A 13,326-nucleotide genomic window follows, 5' to 3' on the forward strand; every position below is an offset into this window, starting at 1 on the left:
GGCTCGCGGGCTGCCCACTGGACAGAGCAGGTCGAGAGAAGTCATCAGACCTGCAAAGGGAGCAGACAGGGCTGCGGCCAGACCGAGCCCCTTGGGGCTGCCCTAGGCCTGGAAAACCCCTCCCCCTCCCCTATGCCCCAGCCCTACACCTTTGGAATCTTTTTTTTTTTTTTTAATCCTCACCCGAGGACATTTTTCCATTTTTTGTTCAGATAGAGCGGGAGGAAGAGAGAGAGAGAAACATCGATGTGAAGGGACACATCGAGTGGCTGCCACCCACACGACCAACCAGGGCCGGGAACAAACTGCAACCAAGGTACATGCCCTTAGCGGGAACTGAACCCGGGTCTCTCTGTACCGCAGGCCGACGCTCCAACCGCTGAGCCAAACCGGCCAGGGCTGGAATCTCTTTTTAAAGTCATTTATTGAAGTAAAACTCTTTCTGCAAGTAAAACTACAAAGATACAATACTGAAAACAGACAATAGCAGAGTTGCTCATACCTAAGTCGAGTTGGCAGCTGGAGCTCACTGTCCCCCACCTCACCCCCAGTGGCCCCAGCGCCCCATTTCCCAGGTCAGAGGGTATGACGTAGAGACGCCCAAACCCCTTGAAAAAACAGAGGTACCTGAGCACCACTCCCCAGTTCGGCCACACAGACCAGCGTTCCTGCCCGAAGCCTCCACCTGACTCTGCAGGTCAGCACAGCGCTGGCCCGGGGAGAGGCTACACTGACCAGAAGCCCTGACCAGAAGCCCTCCAGCACTCAAGAAAGGACACCTTTTGAAAAAAAAATTGTTTTTATTGGAACTTATCTGAACATCAGATATACCTGGTGTTGGTTAGCAAGAACCGTTTGTACATTTGATATTGATGGTGCCAAAACCAAAACAGTGACTGGACATGATGGGGAGAGATGTTGAGAACAAAAACCTGATTTTGGAGAGGAAAATAAAAGCCAGTCAAATTCAGTGAGGATGCGAAACCTGGTACAACAAAATCCTTTACAAAATATAAATTTATTACGAAAACCTGGAAGGATAATCTGAGAAAGGGAAGAAGACAAAGGGAGGTCTAGAGAAGGAAGCAGGAGGAGGGAGGGGGAGACGGGGCAGGACGGAGCTTACCTGCCAGGTGTTAGAGCCCTGCTGCGAGCTGGCCTTGAAACAAAGCACCCCACTGCGCACCCCACCCCCTTTGAGTGCTAAGAGGTAAGTAAAGAAGCTCTCCCTGGGAAGGGGACATGAGGTTGCTCAAAAACCCAACAAAATTTTAAAAATTAAAATAAACACCAAACCCCACAGTCTCATTTCCGATGCTCACTGTTTAAAAAGGAATAAATCCATCTGCCAGCAGCAGGAGGGGTGGGGCAGGGAGGGAAGCTAGTGGATGTCAGACAGTGACTTCCCCAGCCGGGAGGGCAGGGAGGGACACGGGCTGGTCTCCTGGCTGAGGGGAGAGAAGGGGGAGCAGAGGAGAGGGCAGAGGAAACACGGACCTAACCTAGCTGTTAGAAAGCCACATGCACGGCAGGGCCCGTGGGCCGCACTGCTCCCGTGTGGCGTGGACACGAGCTGCCGGCCTGGCCCCCACTCCTCACGGGCCGGAGTGGAGCTGTGCTGCGGCTGCTGGGGCGGCGGAGGGACCTTCGGCCAGTCTGCTGGAGCCATTGTTGGAGGGAAGGTGGGCGGACAGGTCGAATGACCGGAAAGAACACCAAAATGCCTCATTTCAAATAAAAAAGAAAATAGCAGTCTATACACAGTTGTTTGTTTTGGTTCAGTACAAACAGAATAAAAAATCGCTGTTTTGATGGTCAGGCAAACACCCAATTCTGGAGAGGAGGCGGGCCCAGCGGTGGGTCAGGAGCCCGGTGCTGGCGGAGCGGGCTCGCGGCCCTCTCCCAGGAGGCAGAGAGCACAGCTTTAGGTAGTGTAAGCCTTTTTCCTTTTATTTAGAATAACCTTTTTTTTTTCTTTTTCGTTTTTTGTAAGCAATGTCCCCGCTCCCACGGTGGGCCAGTAAAGATGACGTGGAGGCTGGCCCACCTATCGGCTGGGTACAGATGCACCAACTGAGGATTAAAACTTTCCGAGCGAAAAGGAGAACAAAAAGAAAAAAGAATCTCCTAGCATTTTCCCCAAAGGTTTCACTCTCCCGCCACACACACTCTCCAAAGGACCGCTACAGATCCAGCTCTGTAAGAGAAGACAGGGCAGAGTCAACGGGGAGCCGCGCCACCGCCACGGGCTGTCAGTCTCCACAGGCAGAAGCCGCGCAGCCGTCCGGGAGCCAGCACTCACCTAGGTCAGCTTCTTGGCTTTGTTGTAGAGAGAATCCACTACTTTACTCATGTTCTGAATTGTTTCCAGAGCGGCTTCGTAAGTTTTATCTACCGGGGGTTCATCGAAAATAATCAAGACACCCTCCCCCTGGTCCAAGATCCCTGCAGGAAACACAAGGGCAACCCATGTAAAAGAGATCAGACACAAGACTCCAGACGCACCCGCTCCCCAGCTGCCTCGTGTCTACAGCAAGGAGGGGAAATGGGCCTCATCTCCCTGGGACGCGTTTATCACTCTCATCCCAGGGCTATCAGGGGCAAGGGTCCCAGGGAACCACCAGGTGAAATAAATGGAATATCTTCTTTTAAGACAAACAAGAACACGATGCCTCTGCAACCACTTTATCACCACCACCGTCCCCTTGCCTATATGACTGTTACTCACCATGAAATTTCTTGTCAAGAATCATCTGTGATAACTTCCTTTCCACATCGGCCTAAAATCAAAGCACTTGATTAAAGGAACCAGTATCACTGGTCAGAGATCACACTGACACGAAAGCCTGTGCACAAGGGTCTTAGGGCGGATGGACTGGACAAAAACGGCAGTGATGCAACCCCAGCTCTGCGCCGGGGTCCCCACCCCGCTGAGAAGCTGGAGCGCTCCAACATGGCCACTGAGTGTGAGCGCCAGCCCCCCACCTGCCCCAGCCCTGCCCGAGACAAGCTCAGGACTCCTTACCTTGGAGAGCTTGATGAGGCTTGATATGTGTTCAATCTAAAAGGAAGAGACACCAACACTGAAAGTGCTGCCTCCGCCTAATACGAGGGTTGGGGATGGGGATTGTTGTCTCAAAATCCTGCCGAGTGTCTCTACAGGGCCAGATTCTCTTTGGCCATGCTTAGGTCTCGAGCTCTGTCCACCTGCCTTCATCACTACGGACAGTAAACACACTCCTATCCCACACACCCAGAAGAGCAAGCACTCACACATGGGTGGTGACGACAAAAGCAAGGAGGCGGCCGCACTGACTACCAGCAGCGGCAATCTCAACAGCCTCTGCCCCTCAGCATCCCTCTCCTCGACGCTTGTTCCCTGCCAAGAATCCCAGACCCTGGCCGCGTAGCTCAGTTAGTTGAGTGCCGAGGTTGCAAGTTCAATCCCCAGTCAGGGCACATACAAGGATCAACCAATAAATGCATAAGTGGAACAACAAATGGATGTTTCTCTCACTCGCTCTAATTTTTTTTAAAAAGAATCCCAACTCTTGGTGGCCTCTTGCCCCCCAGGCACATCCCTGGAAGTGAGTGCCTGCTGTAGAAAGGTGTGGGAAGGGAGGGGCTGCAGTGAGGATGCCCAGCCAGAAACCCCTCCTGCCAGAGAAGGGCTCTTACCTGTACTCGGGAAAAAGGCTCAATGACTCGGATCAGATTCTGTTCCAGTAAGTTATCATACAACTTGGCCAAGTGCGTGTTGATGATTGGGTCATCCCGGAGCTCCGCTCGGTAGTCGGTCAGAGCCTGCCAAGAGAGCCAGTCACAGAGATTGGCACAGAGATACACTTGAAAGTCACACTACTCCTAGCTTCCTATGTAGTCTGCTTGCCCTTTAACTACATGGCTGATGAAGTTCTAGAGATTGGGAGATGAAAAGATGGCTATGACAGAAGGCAGAAGAAAAGCAACATCAAGAGCTAAAAGAAGGGGCCACCCTGAGCACCATTTTTCTGTCCAAAAGCTCAAACCACGTAAGCCCCAAGAGTGGCTCAGTTTGTAAGTCAAATTCACTGCACAAAGTTCTTAATATGTACCGCAGAACACACAGGGTCTCCATGGGGGAAAAAGAAGTCTCAGGTTAAATCAGGGGAAATGCTGAATCCCACAGCTAGCTCCTGGAGTTTTACAAGGAACATCGACCAGCAGAGTGCAGCTCTGTAGTTAGCTCCTCTCATTAAACACTAGTTTAGCCCCTAGTGTTTCCCAATATCTGACCACAGACCTTTTTTTCCAGGGAACCCCTAACAGAAGTATCCTAAGCTGTGGGATAAAATGATCCAGACTGTGCATTCCTGTCTGTGACTTATCCACCATTAGTCATGGTCTCGGGGTCCCAGCTCATGTCGGCTGTGCTGTGAAGTGTTAAAGGAAGCACAGAAATCATGCCAAGTAAAGACCTGAAACTGGCAAGAAACTTTAGAAAGATGAGGAACCTTGGGGACAGCCAGAGCCACAGGGTCTAGTCTCTGTCCACACTAAGATTTTCTTCCGGGATCCAGCTTTGTTTTTATCAGGATGGTCATTATACTCAGATAAGGAGAGGTTCAGGAAATGTGTATCTCACCCTACTGCTTAGACAAGTTTGTCTCCCCTTTCAAACCTTCACAAACACAGAAAAAGGCTCAGGAGGCAGAGCAAGCCTAGGCTGTCATCCTGAGGAAGCGTCTTGGCCCCCACTTGGCTGCACACACCAAGACCTCTGCTGTCCACAGAGTACAGTGGACCTGCACTGCTGCAGCTGAGAGGCAAGCGAAGGCGGTGCCGTGTGCAGCGAGTGCCAGGCCGGAGTCAGACCTGACACAGATGAGCTGTGTGCTCCAGCATCCTCTCTGAATCCCAGCTCCCTCAACCACAGAATGCAGATAAGAGGTTTGTCGTGAAAAACAAAGTGGGGAAAAAAAAAGACAAAGAACTTTTGAAACGGAAAGAGTACTGTATATAAATGACAGGTTGCAACTCAACAAATTTCATTGTACAAAAGTGCACTATATTAACATGTGACCAGTGAGGAAAACACAGAGACTAGTTTATGGAATAATTATGTATTATCCTTGCAATTCCTTTTACAACTACAATTACTTTAAAATAGCTTTTATTTTTAAGTACTTAAATGCCCCTCTCCTCCACCCGTCCCCTACCAACCAACACCATGCTTACCTTTTCAAAATCCGCGAGTGATCTGTTCTTGCTGGCCTGGGCCACACATTTTAATGCTTCTGTCTAAGAATAAGATAAAAATAGTGAATGATCAACTCTGCACACCCACGTCCCACCGAACAAGCCTCCAAGCACTCTGGCTGCGGGGAGAACCGGCCCCCACTGCTCTTCAGGGGCCGGCAAGGAAAAGCCACGAGAACACCCTGGGGCTGGGGCTGGGCTGTGCCTCACAAAGTGACTTGTGAGGTTCCACACTCACGGTGGCCAGAGACGGGGCCCTGAAGGCAGGCACCTGATGGGAGTTTTAAGGAACATCAGAGACCCCAGTGCACGTTCAGCCTGCCCGCTCCGGTTCCCGCAGACTGAGGGGGAGCCCGGCACCAGGCCTGCGCCCCCTCAGTCCAGATCACGAAGAGGGAGGAGATGGCAGTCACGACTCCACGACTCCACGATCACGTTCCCACTGCCCCACCAGGTCCTCTGTCACCAGCACAAGCCATGCTTCACCACAAGAAGCCCAACACCTTTTATTTTATTTTCATCCTCCCTCGAGGATATTTTTCTATTTATCGTCAGATAAAGTAGAAGGGGGGTAGAAAGAGAAAAACAAACGTTGATGTGAGAGGGACTAGCTGCCTCCCACACAACCCCGACCAGGACCGGGGATGAAGCGCAACCGAGGTACATACCCTTGGCAGAAATCGAACCCGCGTCTCATTATGGGTCCACGGGCCGACGCTCTGACCACTGAGCCAAACCAGCCAGGGCCCAACACCTTTTAGATGGAGGGCCCCCTTGTCCCGTGGTCTGCCCTTGGAAAAGCCTCCTGCATGCCCCCCTCAATGGGGATCAGGCCCACAACCTGGACATGTGCCCTGACCGGAAATCGAACTGGTGACCTCTAGGTGCATGGGTTGATGCTCAACTACTGAGCCACACTGGCTAGACAGTGAGTCTTTCACTTTAGCAATAACCAGTATACTTTTAGTCAAAACTAGAAACTTATCTGAAACTTTTTCTGATAAAAAGCCAATGAGGGCCACTTGTGGAGAAGGAAGACACCATCTTGTGGCCATTCCTCTGAAGACCCAGTGAGATAACACTAAACAGTGGTCCCCACGAAGATGCTAACAGTGCTGCACAGTGAGAGTGTGGATGATTTTTATTTTCCTTTTGTATTTGATTATATGCTTTCCAAATTTTTCTAATAGTGCTTTTTAAAAGCATTAAAAAAAAAAAAGTATGTAGCCCTGGCCAGTTTGGCTCAGCGGTTAGAGTGTCGGCCTGTGGTCCAGAGAGACGCGGGTTCAGTTCCCGCTAAGGGCATGTTACCTCGGTTGCAGTTTGTCCCCCAGCCCTGGTTGGGTCATGCGGGTGGCAGCCACTCGATGTGTTCCTTTCATGTCAATGTTTCTTTCTCTCTCCCTCCCACTCTCCTGAACAAAAAATGGAAAGATGTCCTCAGGTGAGGATAAAAAACAAAAACATGTATGTAAACATAAAAAGAAAGATACGGTGAGATAGCCAATGTGTCTGTTGTTTAGAGACAAATGAATTTGAATCCATAAAGGTTATTTTTACTTTAGTAGTGATATTTAGGCAAAGTACAAAGAAGAAATGGTGCAGACATCTGAGACATCGCCTGTACACAGGTCATACTCATTGCTATTCAGGCACAAAAGTTACCACAAAAAGAGCTGCTGACCACCGAAGGCCTCTTCATGCACCGCATTCAAAACTCAGGACATGAGTGCAAGGGTACTAATATGAGAAGCACTCAGGTGAGCCATCAGAACCTAGCCCTGCACAAAGCCATCTGATCTCCGTACAGCACATGTGCACCAGGCATCAGCAGGCTTCAACTTGGAGAATCCAAGATTTCAGATTCTGCACATGTCAAATTTGCAAGTCAGGCTCATGGTAGATAAATTTCCTGATCAAAGCTAAATGCAACTTAACTCAATGCAAATGCTAAAAATTCAGTTATGTAAGTCCCTCAAACCACCTGATGGCCATATGAGCATCACACACTGACTTTCCAGACCAAGAATTTAACAGTACAGGAAATACACTGAATAGGCTTACAGGGAAAAAAGGAAGGAGGGGAAATAAAAATGTAGAGTGGAAACCTAAAGAGCACTGGTCTCCTTTGAACATCATGTGACAACATGCTGGCTGAGTGAGCAGAGCTCAGAACTGCAGTCAAGGCATCCCTACCTGTCTCCCCGCATACCGCAGTGCAAGCTTCCCGCTCACCAGAGCCTGGACATCTTCTGGGCTAGAAAAAAGACATATTTCATCAATTGCTCTAGGATATTATGCTTTAAGTATAGGTTTGGGCAAATTTCTTTTTCTCAGAATTCCATTGAGAATCAGCCCCTACCCCTAAACCCATATGCCCCTTACATTGCAGAAGCCAGAATTCCTACACTCTGGGACAAAGCTCAGCAGTGAGGAGTAGAAAAACGCCAACACTAAAAAGCCACACTGACCCTACCAAAAGTAGTAAAACCAACAGGCAGAATGATAAGTTTACGTCAAATCCCAGTATAAGACCCAAAAAGAATTCCAGTGTATATCTCATTTACTCCTCTGAAAATGTGGATACATTTTGTATTACTCTTTATAAAAACATCTGTCACCCAGGCCGGTGTTGCTCAGTGGGTAGAGCGTCGGCCTGCACACCGAAGGGTCATAGGTTCAATTCCCGGCCAAGGGCACATACCTGGGTTGCAGGTTCGATCCCCGGCCCCAGTCGGGGTGCATGCAGAAGGCAACTGATCCGATGTGTCTCTCTTGCATCATCAATGTGTCTCTCTCTCTCTCACTCCCTCCCTCCCTCCCTCCCTTGCACTCACTCTAGAAATCAATGGAAAAATGTCCTGAGGTGAGGATTAAGAAAAAAAGATCAAACTGTCATACTTGCTGTTGTCCCCTTTTCCAACGCTCTCCCTAACCTCTTCCTTAACCCACCCCCCAATCCTGAGTGGCGCAGTCGGCTGGTGCTGGCCTATAAGCTATTTTCTGTTTCCTTGTCCTGTGCTCAGCAACAATCTGGACAGAATAATTACAGGGTGAGAAAAATACTCCAAACAGGGCTAGGAAGGAGACTTCTAAAATCTATCTCCCCAATTCTTTTTTTTATCCTCACCCGAGGACATTTTTTTTACATTTACTTTCAGATAGAGCAGGAGAGGGAGAGGGAGGGAGGGAGGGAGGGAGAAACATCAACGTGAGAGACACACATGGACTGGCTGCCACTCACACAACCCCAACCGGGGCCGGGGACAAACTGCAACTGAGGTACGTGCCCTTAGTGGGAACCGAACCCGGGTCTCCCTGGTCCGCGGGCCAACGCTCTAACCACTGAGCCAAACCGGACAGGGCCAACCTCCCCAATTCTAAAAGATCAGCAAGTTAAGGTGCTCTGGATCACCCTGCATCTTCCCACTCTCCTTCACCCAACCCCAGACGCAGCTGCTGCAGCGTCAGGCCAAACCCCTGCCCAAGCCATCTCTGACACAGCAGAAAACTTAGTTGAAGAATCTGCACTCTCATACATAACCAATGGACACAGACAATAGTTTGGGGAAAGCAAGAGGGGGGTGGGAGCAAAGAGAGGGGGTCAATGGGGGAAAAAAGGAGGGATATCTATAATACTTTCAACGATAAATAAAAGGTACAACTAAAAAAAAAAAAAAAAAGAATCTGAATTCTCATATCCAAAAGTTAAGGTGCACCTACGTGTTGAGCATGATTTTGCACAGCAACATGTACTTCAGAGATGTGATGGCCTTGGGGCTGTCGATGGAGTCATAACCCTCAAATGCCTCATAGAAATATGAGTATGCAGTCTTCCAATCCTTCTCCTCTGCTGCATGAATAATACCTGGGCATCGAGAAGAAAGGAGTAAAAACCACGTGAGATCATAAAACCACACAAGATCAGAGCTAGGAAGGGCCTCAGAAATCTATCCCAATCCTATCCATTTATTTCTGAGGTCAGGAAAGGATTAAGGACCTGCCCAAAGTCATTGCCAGTTAGTGGCAAAATTGGGATTAGAACCCAGGTCTTTGGCCTCGCAGTTCAATGTCATCTTGCCAACTCTAAAGGAGTTAAGACCCAACTCGAAGACAATCCTAAAAACTGCATACTGTAACATCTTCTCCCATGCTTCTCACCCTTGCTGTCATCCTATCATTTAGGGTCACTAGAAAAGGACATGTTTACCCTCCATTACATCATTTTCACAGGTCAGGAAGTTGACCCAAACATCCCTGCACTGCCCGAATGACCTGTTTTAATAATATTAACCATTTCATTTCATTTTCTAAACTTGACAATTTTTACATGTAAGCAGCTTTCATGGGAGGAAAAACCCAACCTCTTATATCCTCATTTCAGATATTTGTCATTAATAGATATACTTTAGACCAGTTCCAATTAGTATATATAGATTTCACATAATGCCAAATCCATGAACTTAAACGCACATGGTTAAGCAGTATATCCTTAAACTGATATACCATTCAGATAATATTCAGCACACTGGAGTAAAAAGATGAAACTGCTTACATATGACCCCAAAGAGATCAATGTTTCAGTACACTTCTAACCTACCTGTCATATACCTGTGTGTCCCACATGCCAGCTGGGAACTTCTGATTTAACAGCCATTCAGTGAGTGATAAGCACCATACCCCAGCATTTTTACCCTACTCACAATGCCTTCCTCTCAGGCTGAAAGAATCAGATCCTCCTACCATTCTTTTTTTTTTTTTTTTTTTTAATCCTCATCTGAGGACATTTTTCCATTTTTTGTACAGATAGAGTGGGAGGGAGAGAGAGAAAGAGAGCGAGAGAAACATCGACGTGAAAGGCACACATCGAGTGGCTGCCACCCGCACGACCAACCAGGGCCGGGGACAAACTGCAACCGAAGTACGTGCCCTTAGCGGGAACCGAACCCGGGTCTCTCCGGACCGCAGGCCGATGCTCTAACCGCTGAGCCAAACCGGCCAGGGCCCTCCTACCATTCTTAAACACAGAGGCCTGGAGAAAGCCCTCCCTTCTCTGCAGCCAAGGAGAGCTCCGCTAAAGAATACCCAACATCCATGCACCAAGGGGTCGCTGGTTCAATTCCCAGTCAGGGCACATGCCCAGGTTGTGGACCCAATCCCCAGTGCGGGGCATGCAGGAGGAGACCAATCAATGTTCTCTCTCACTGATGTTTCTCTCTCTTCCTCTTCCTTTCTCTCTCAAATCAAGAAAAACCTATTTTGGCCCTGGCGGGTTTGGCTCAGCGGTTAGAGCATCGGCCCGCAGTCCAGAGAGACCGGATTCGGTTTCCACTAAGGGCACATACCTCAGTTGCAGTTTGTCCCTGGCCCCAGTTTGGTTTGTGCGGGAGGCAGCCACTTGATGTGTCCCTTTCACATTTATGTCTCTCCGCCCACCACCTCTATCTGAACAAAAATGGAAAAATGTCCTCAGGTGAGGATAAAAAAAAAGAAAAACCTATTTTGAAAAAATGGCTTCTATTTCCGTTAATAAATCAGATGTAAATTCGTCCCTTGACCATGAAGAAAGGGCATAATACAAGAGCAGGGATTTAAAGAAAGTGCCAAGTATCGGTCAAGGCTAGGTACTATGATAAAACCTTTACATTCATAATATCATTTAATCTCCACCACAATTTACAGATGAGCTACAGATAAATTAAGTAACTTGCCCAATGATTAAATTAATTAGAATTTGGCAGAACCAAAATTTCAACCTAGGAAAGTCAGTTTCTAGCTATTGCTCTTACCCTCTGAATGACAAAACAGGCCATTGGTACTCAAAATATCCAAGAGGCAAGTAGGGCAGATAGTATCCCTCTTTTACACAGGTGGAAATTAAGATTAGAGAGGTAAGGGCTTAAACTAGTTTCCTGCCTTCAATCCCAGTACTCCTTCAATGATGATAATAAATTATAACTAATAAAAGCTGCTGACTACAAATATTCTACTGCCCACTGCCTCCTAGCCCCAACAGTCAGACACTCCATCAGACAGCTATCCACTAAACTCAACTGAAATTGAGGGGGTGGGTATCTTTTCTTACCCTCTGTTTAAGCCATTTGGAAAAGTCCAACATGCTTTACAAAGATCTCCAAGTGACAACAGGCTTGGGTTCATCACTGTTGCAAAGAACTGCTACCATCCTAAGTAGTGACAACGATGGAAATTAAGGGAGTTTTTTTTAAACCTAAGTGAGATCTCTCTAGGGCCTAGCTCTAAAAATCAGGTTGTCTGGTCAACCATACATAAGCATGTTGTTAATATATTTTAGGCAGTTAATAGGAAGTTATTAGAAGGGGGCAACTAGTTAGAGAAACAGCCTTCTAATTGGTTTCTCTGAAAAAGGCTCAAGTCAAATCAGCCAATTTTATTCCCCAGCCCCAACCTCCCATTACTTCCACCTGTGAAATAAGATGAGCTTTTAGAAAACATCCCATGAGTAGTTACAGGTATTACCTGACTGCATATCCAAGGTGGCTTGCAATTTAGGGGGACAGTAGATGGCATTTGCTGTGGTTCGAGCAGAGGTTAAGGCAGCTCGGGCTTTCGGCAAGTTGCTCAGGGCATGGTATGTTTTGCTTTCTAAAAGCTGTACTTCCACCAAAAGGGCTTTGTCATCCATCTTTTTCAACTCCCGCAACAGCTGAGAACCTGGAGGAAGGGAGAAAAAAAAATGCGCCCCTTTCTTAGCCATAATCTTTTTTCTTTAATCCTCACCCGAGGACATTTTTTTGCATTCATCTTCAGATAGAGTGGGAGGGAGAGAGGAAGAAAGAGAGAGAGAAACATCAATGTGAGAGAGACACATCAAGGGGTTGCCACCCACACAACCCCAACCAGGGCTGGGGACAAACTGCAACCAAGATAAGTGCCCTTAGTGGGAACCGAACCCAGGACTGTCTGGTCTGCGGGCCAACACTCTACCTGCTGAGCCAAACTAGCCAGGACCTTAGCCATAATCTTAATATCTTCATCTCATAACATCACCCTCTCCCCGACATAAGAACACTTAAGATAAAGAAATCTATCTGAACTCAAAAACAGGTTATCTATTTACAAGCATTAAATTTTCTGTTAAATGTACTATCTTCCAAAGGAGAAGCTTTGCATTCTCTCTTTGAAGCTTTTTGCATTCTAAGGACAACATTAGAGCCAACAGCTCTATAAACTTACTTCTAAAATTTTAATACAGCAGAAATCTCCACCCATTAAATGCTGAACCTAGTTATCCAGTGATCTCACTCTTTCCTGCCCAGCAATCACAAGACTACATAAAAAGTACCAGGCACTAGGGTCGGTGGAGGAAGGAAAGAGTTTTGGATATACCAGTGTTCTCCAAATACACCTTCTTCCCCATCTCAGATGAGAAAAATCAATTCCAAACAGACTTGCATCACATACAAAAATTAAATCAAAATGAATCAAAGACCTAACTGTAAGACCTAAACCTATAAAACATAGGAGTACATCATTGTGATCTTGGATTAGGCAGTGATTTCTTAGCAATGATACCAAAATCATAGGCAACAAAAGAAAAATAAATGGGATTTAATCAAAATTAAACTGTGCTTCAAAGAACACCACCAGGAAATACCTGCAAATCCTATACCTGGTAAGGGACTGGTATCCAAAATAAACAATAAAAACACAAATAACCCAAATAAAAAATAGCCAAGGATTTGATCACACATTTCTCCAAAGACATACAAATGATCAGTAAGTACATGGAAACATGCTAGATGGCCTAAATAAAAAAGACAAACAGCCCTGACCAGTTTGGCTCAGCAGTTAGAGCATTGGTCTTTGGACCAAAGGGTCTCAGGTTCAATTCCCATTCAAGACCACGTACCTAGGTCGCAGGTTCAATCTCGGCCCCAGTTGGGACTGTGCGAGAGGCAACCCTCTCTCACATCGATGTTCCTCTCTCACTCTCTCCTCCTCCCTCCCTTCCATTTCCAGTCTATCTAAAAATCAATACAATTTTAACAAGTGCTGGTGAGGAGGCAGAGAAACCCAAATCCTTATACATTGCTGGTAAGAATGTAA

At 47.2% G+C, this 13,326-nt stretch overlaps 1 protein-coding gene across 1 annotated transcript in view; it reads right to left on the reverse strand.

The window, feature by feature from the left end:
* Positions 1 to 1,929: 1,929 nt before the first annotated feature.
* The window catches only part of PSMD11 (proteasome 26S subunit, non-ATPase 11), a 29,495-nt gene continuing 18,098 nt past the window's right edge, over positions 1,930 to 13,326 (reverse strand). The window contains exons 6-14 of the mRNA XM_036269202.1: positions 11,737 to 11,931; positions 8,962 to 9,106; positions 7,435 to 7,495; positions 5,218 to 5,280; positions 3,679 to 3,804; positions 3,026 to 3,061; positions 2,729 to 2,780; positions 2,303 to 2,445; positions 1,930 to 2,197 (exon numbers count right to left, since the gene is read on the reverse strand). Coding sequence (XP_036125095.1) covers positions 2,303 to 2,445; positions 2,729 to 2,780; positions 3,026 to 3,061; positions 3,679 to 3,804; positions 5,218 to 5,280; positions 7,435 to 7,495; positions 8,962 to 9,106; positions 11,737 to 11,931 — 821 coding nt within the window. The 3' untranslated portion in view covers positions 1,930 to 2,197. The remainder of the gene's footprint in view (positions 2,198 to 2,302; positions 2,446 to 2,728; positions 2,781 to 3,025; positions 3,062 to 3,678; positions 3,805 to 5,217; positions 5,281 to 7,434; positions 7,496 to 8,961; positions 9,107 to 11,736; positions 11,932 to 13,326) is intronic.

The sequence above is a fragment of the Molossus molossus genome, unplaced genomic scaffold, assembly GCF_014108415.1.
Source record: "Molossus molossus isolate mMolMol1 unplaced genomic scaffold, mMolMol1.p scaffold_m16_p_19, whole genome shotgun sequence".
Classification (NCBI taxonomy): domain Eukaryota; kingdom Metazoa; phylum Chordata; class Mammalia; order Chiroptera; family Molossidae; genus Molossus; species Molossus molossus.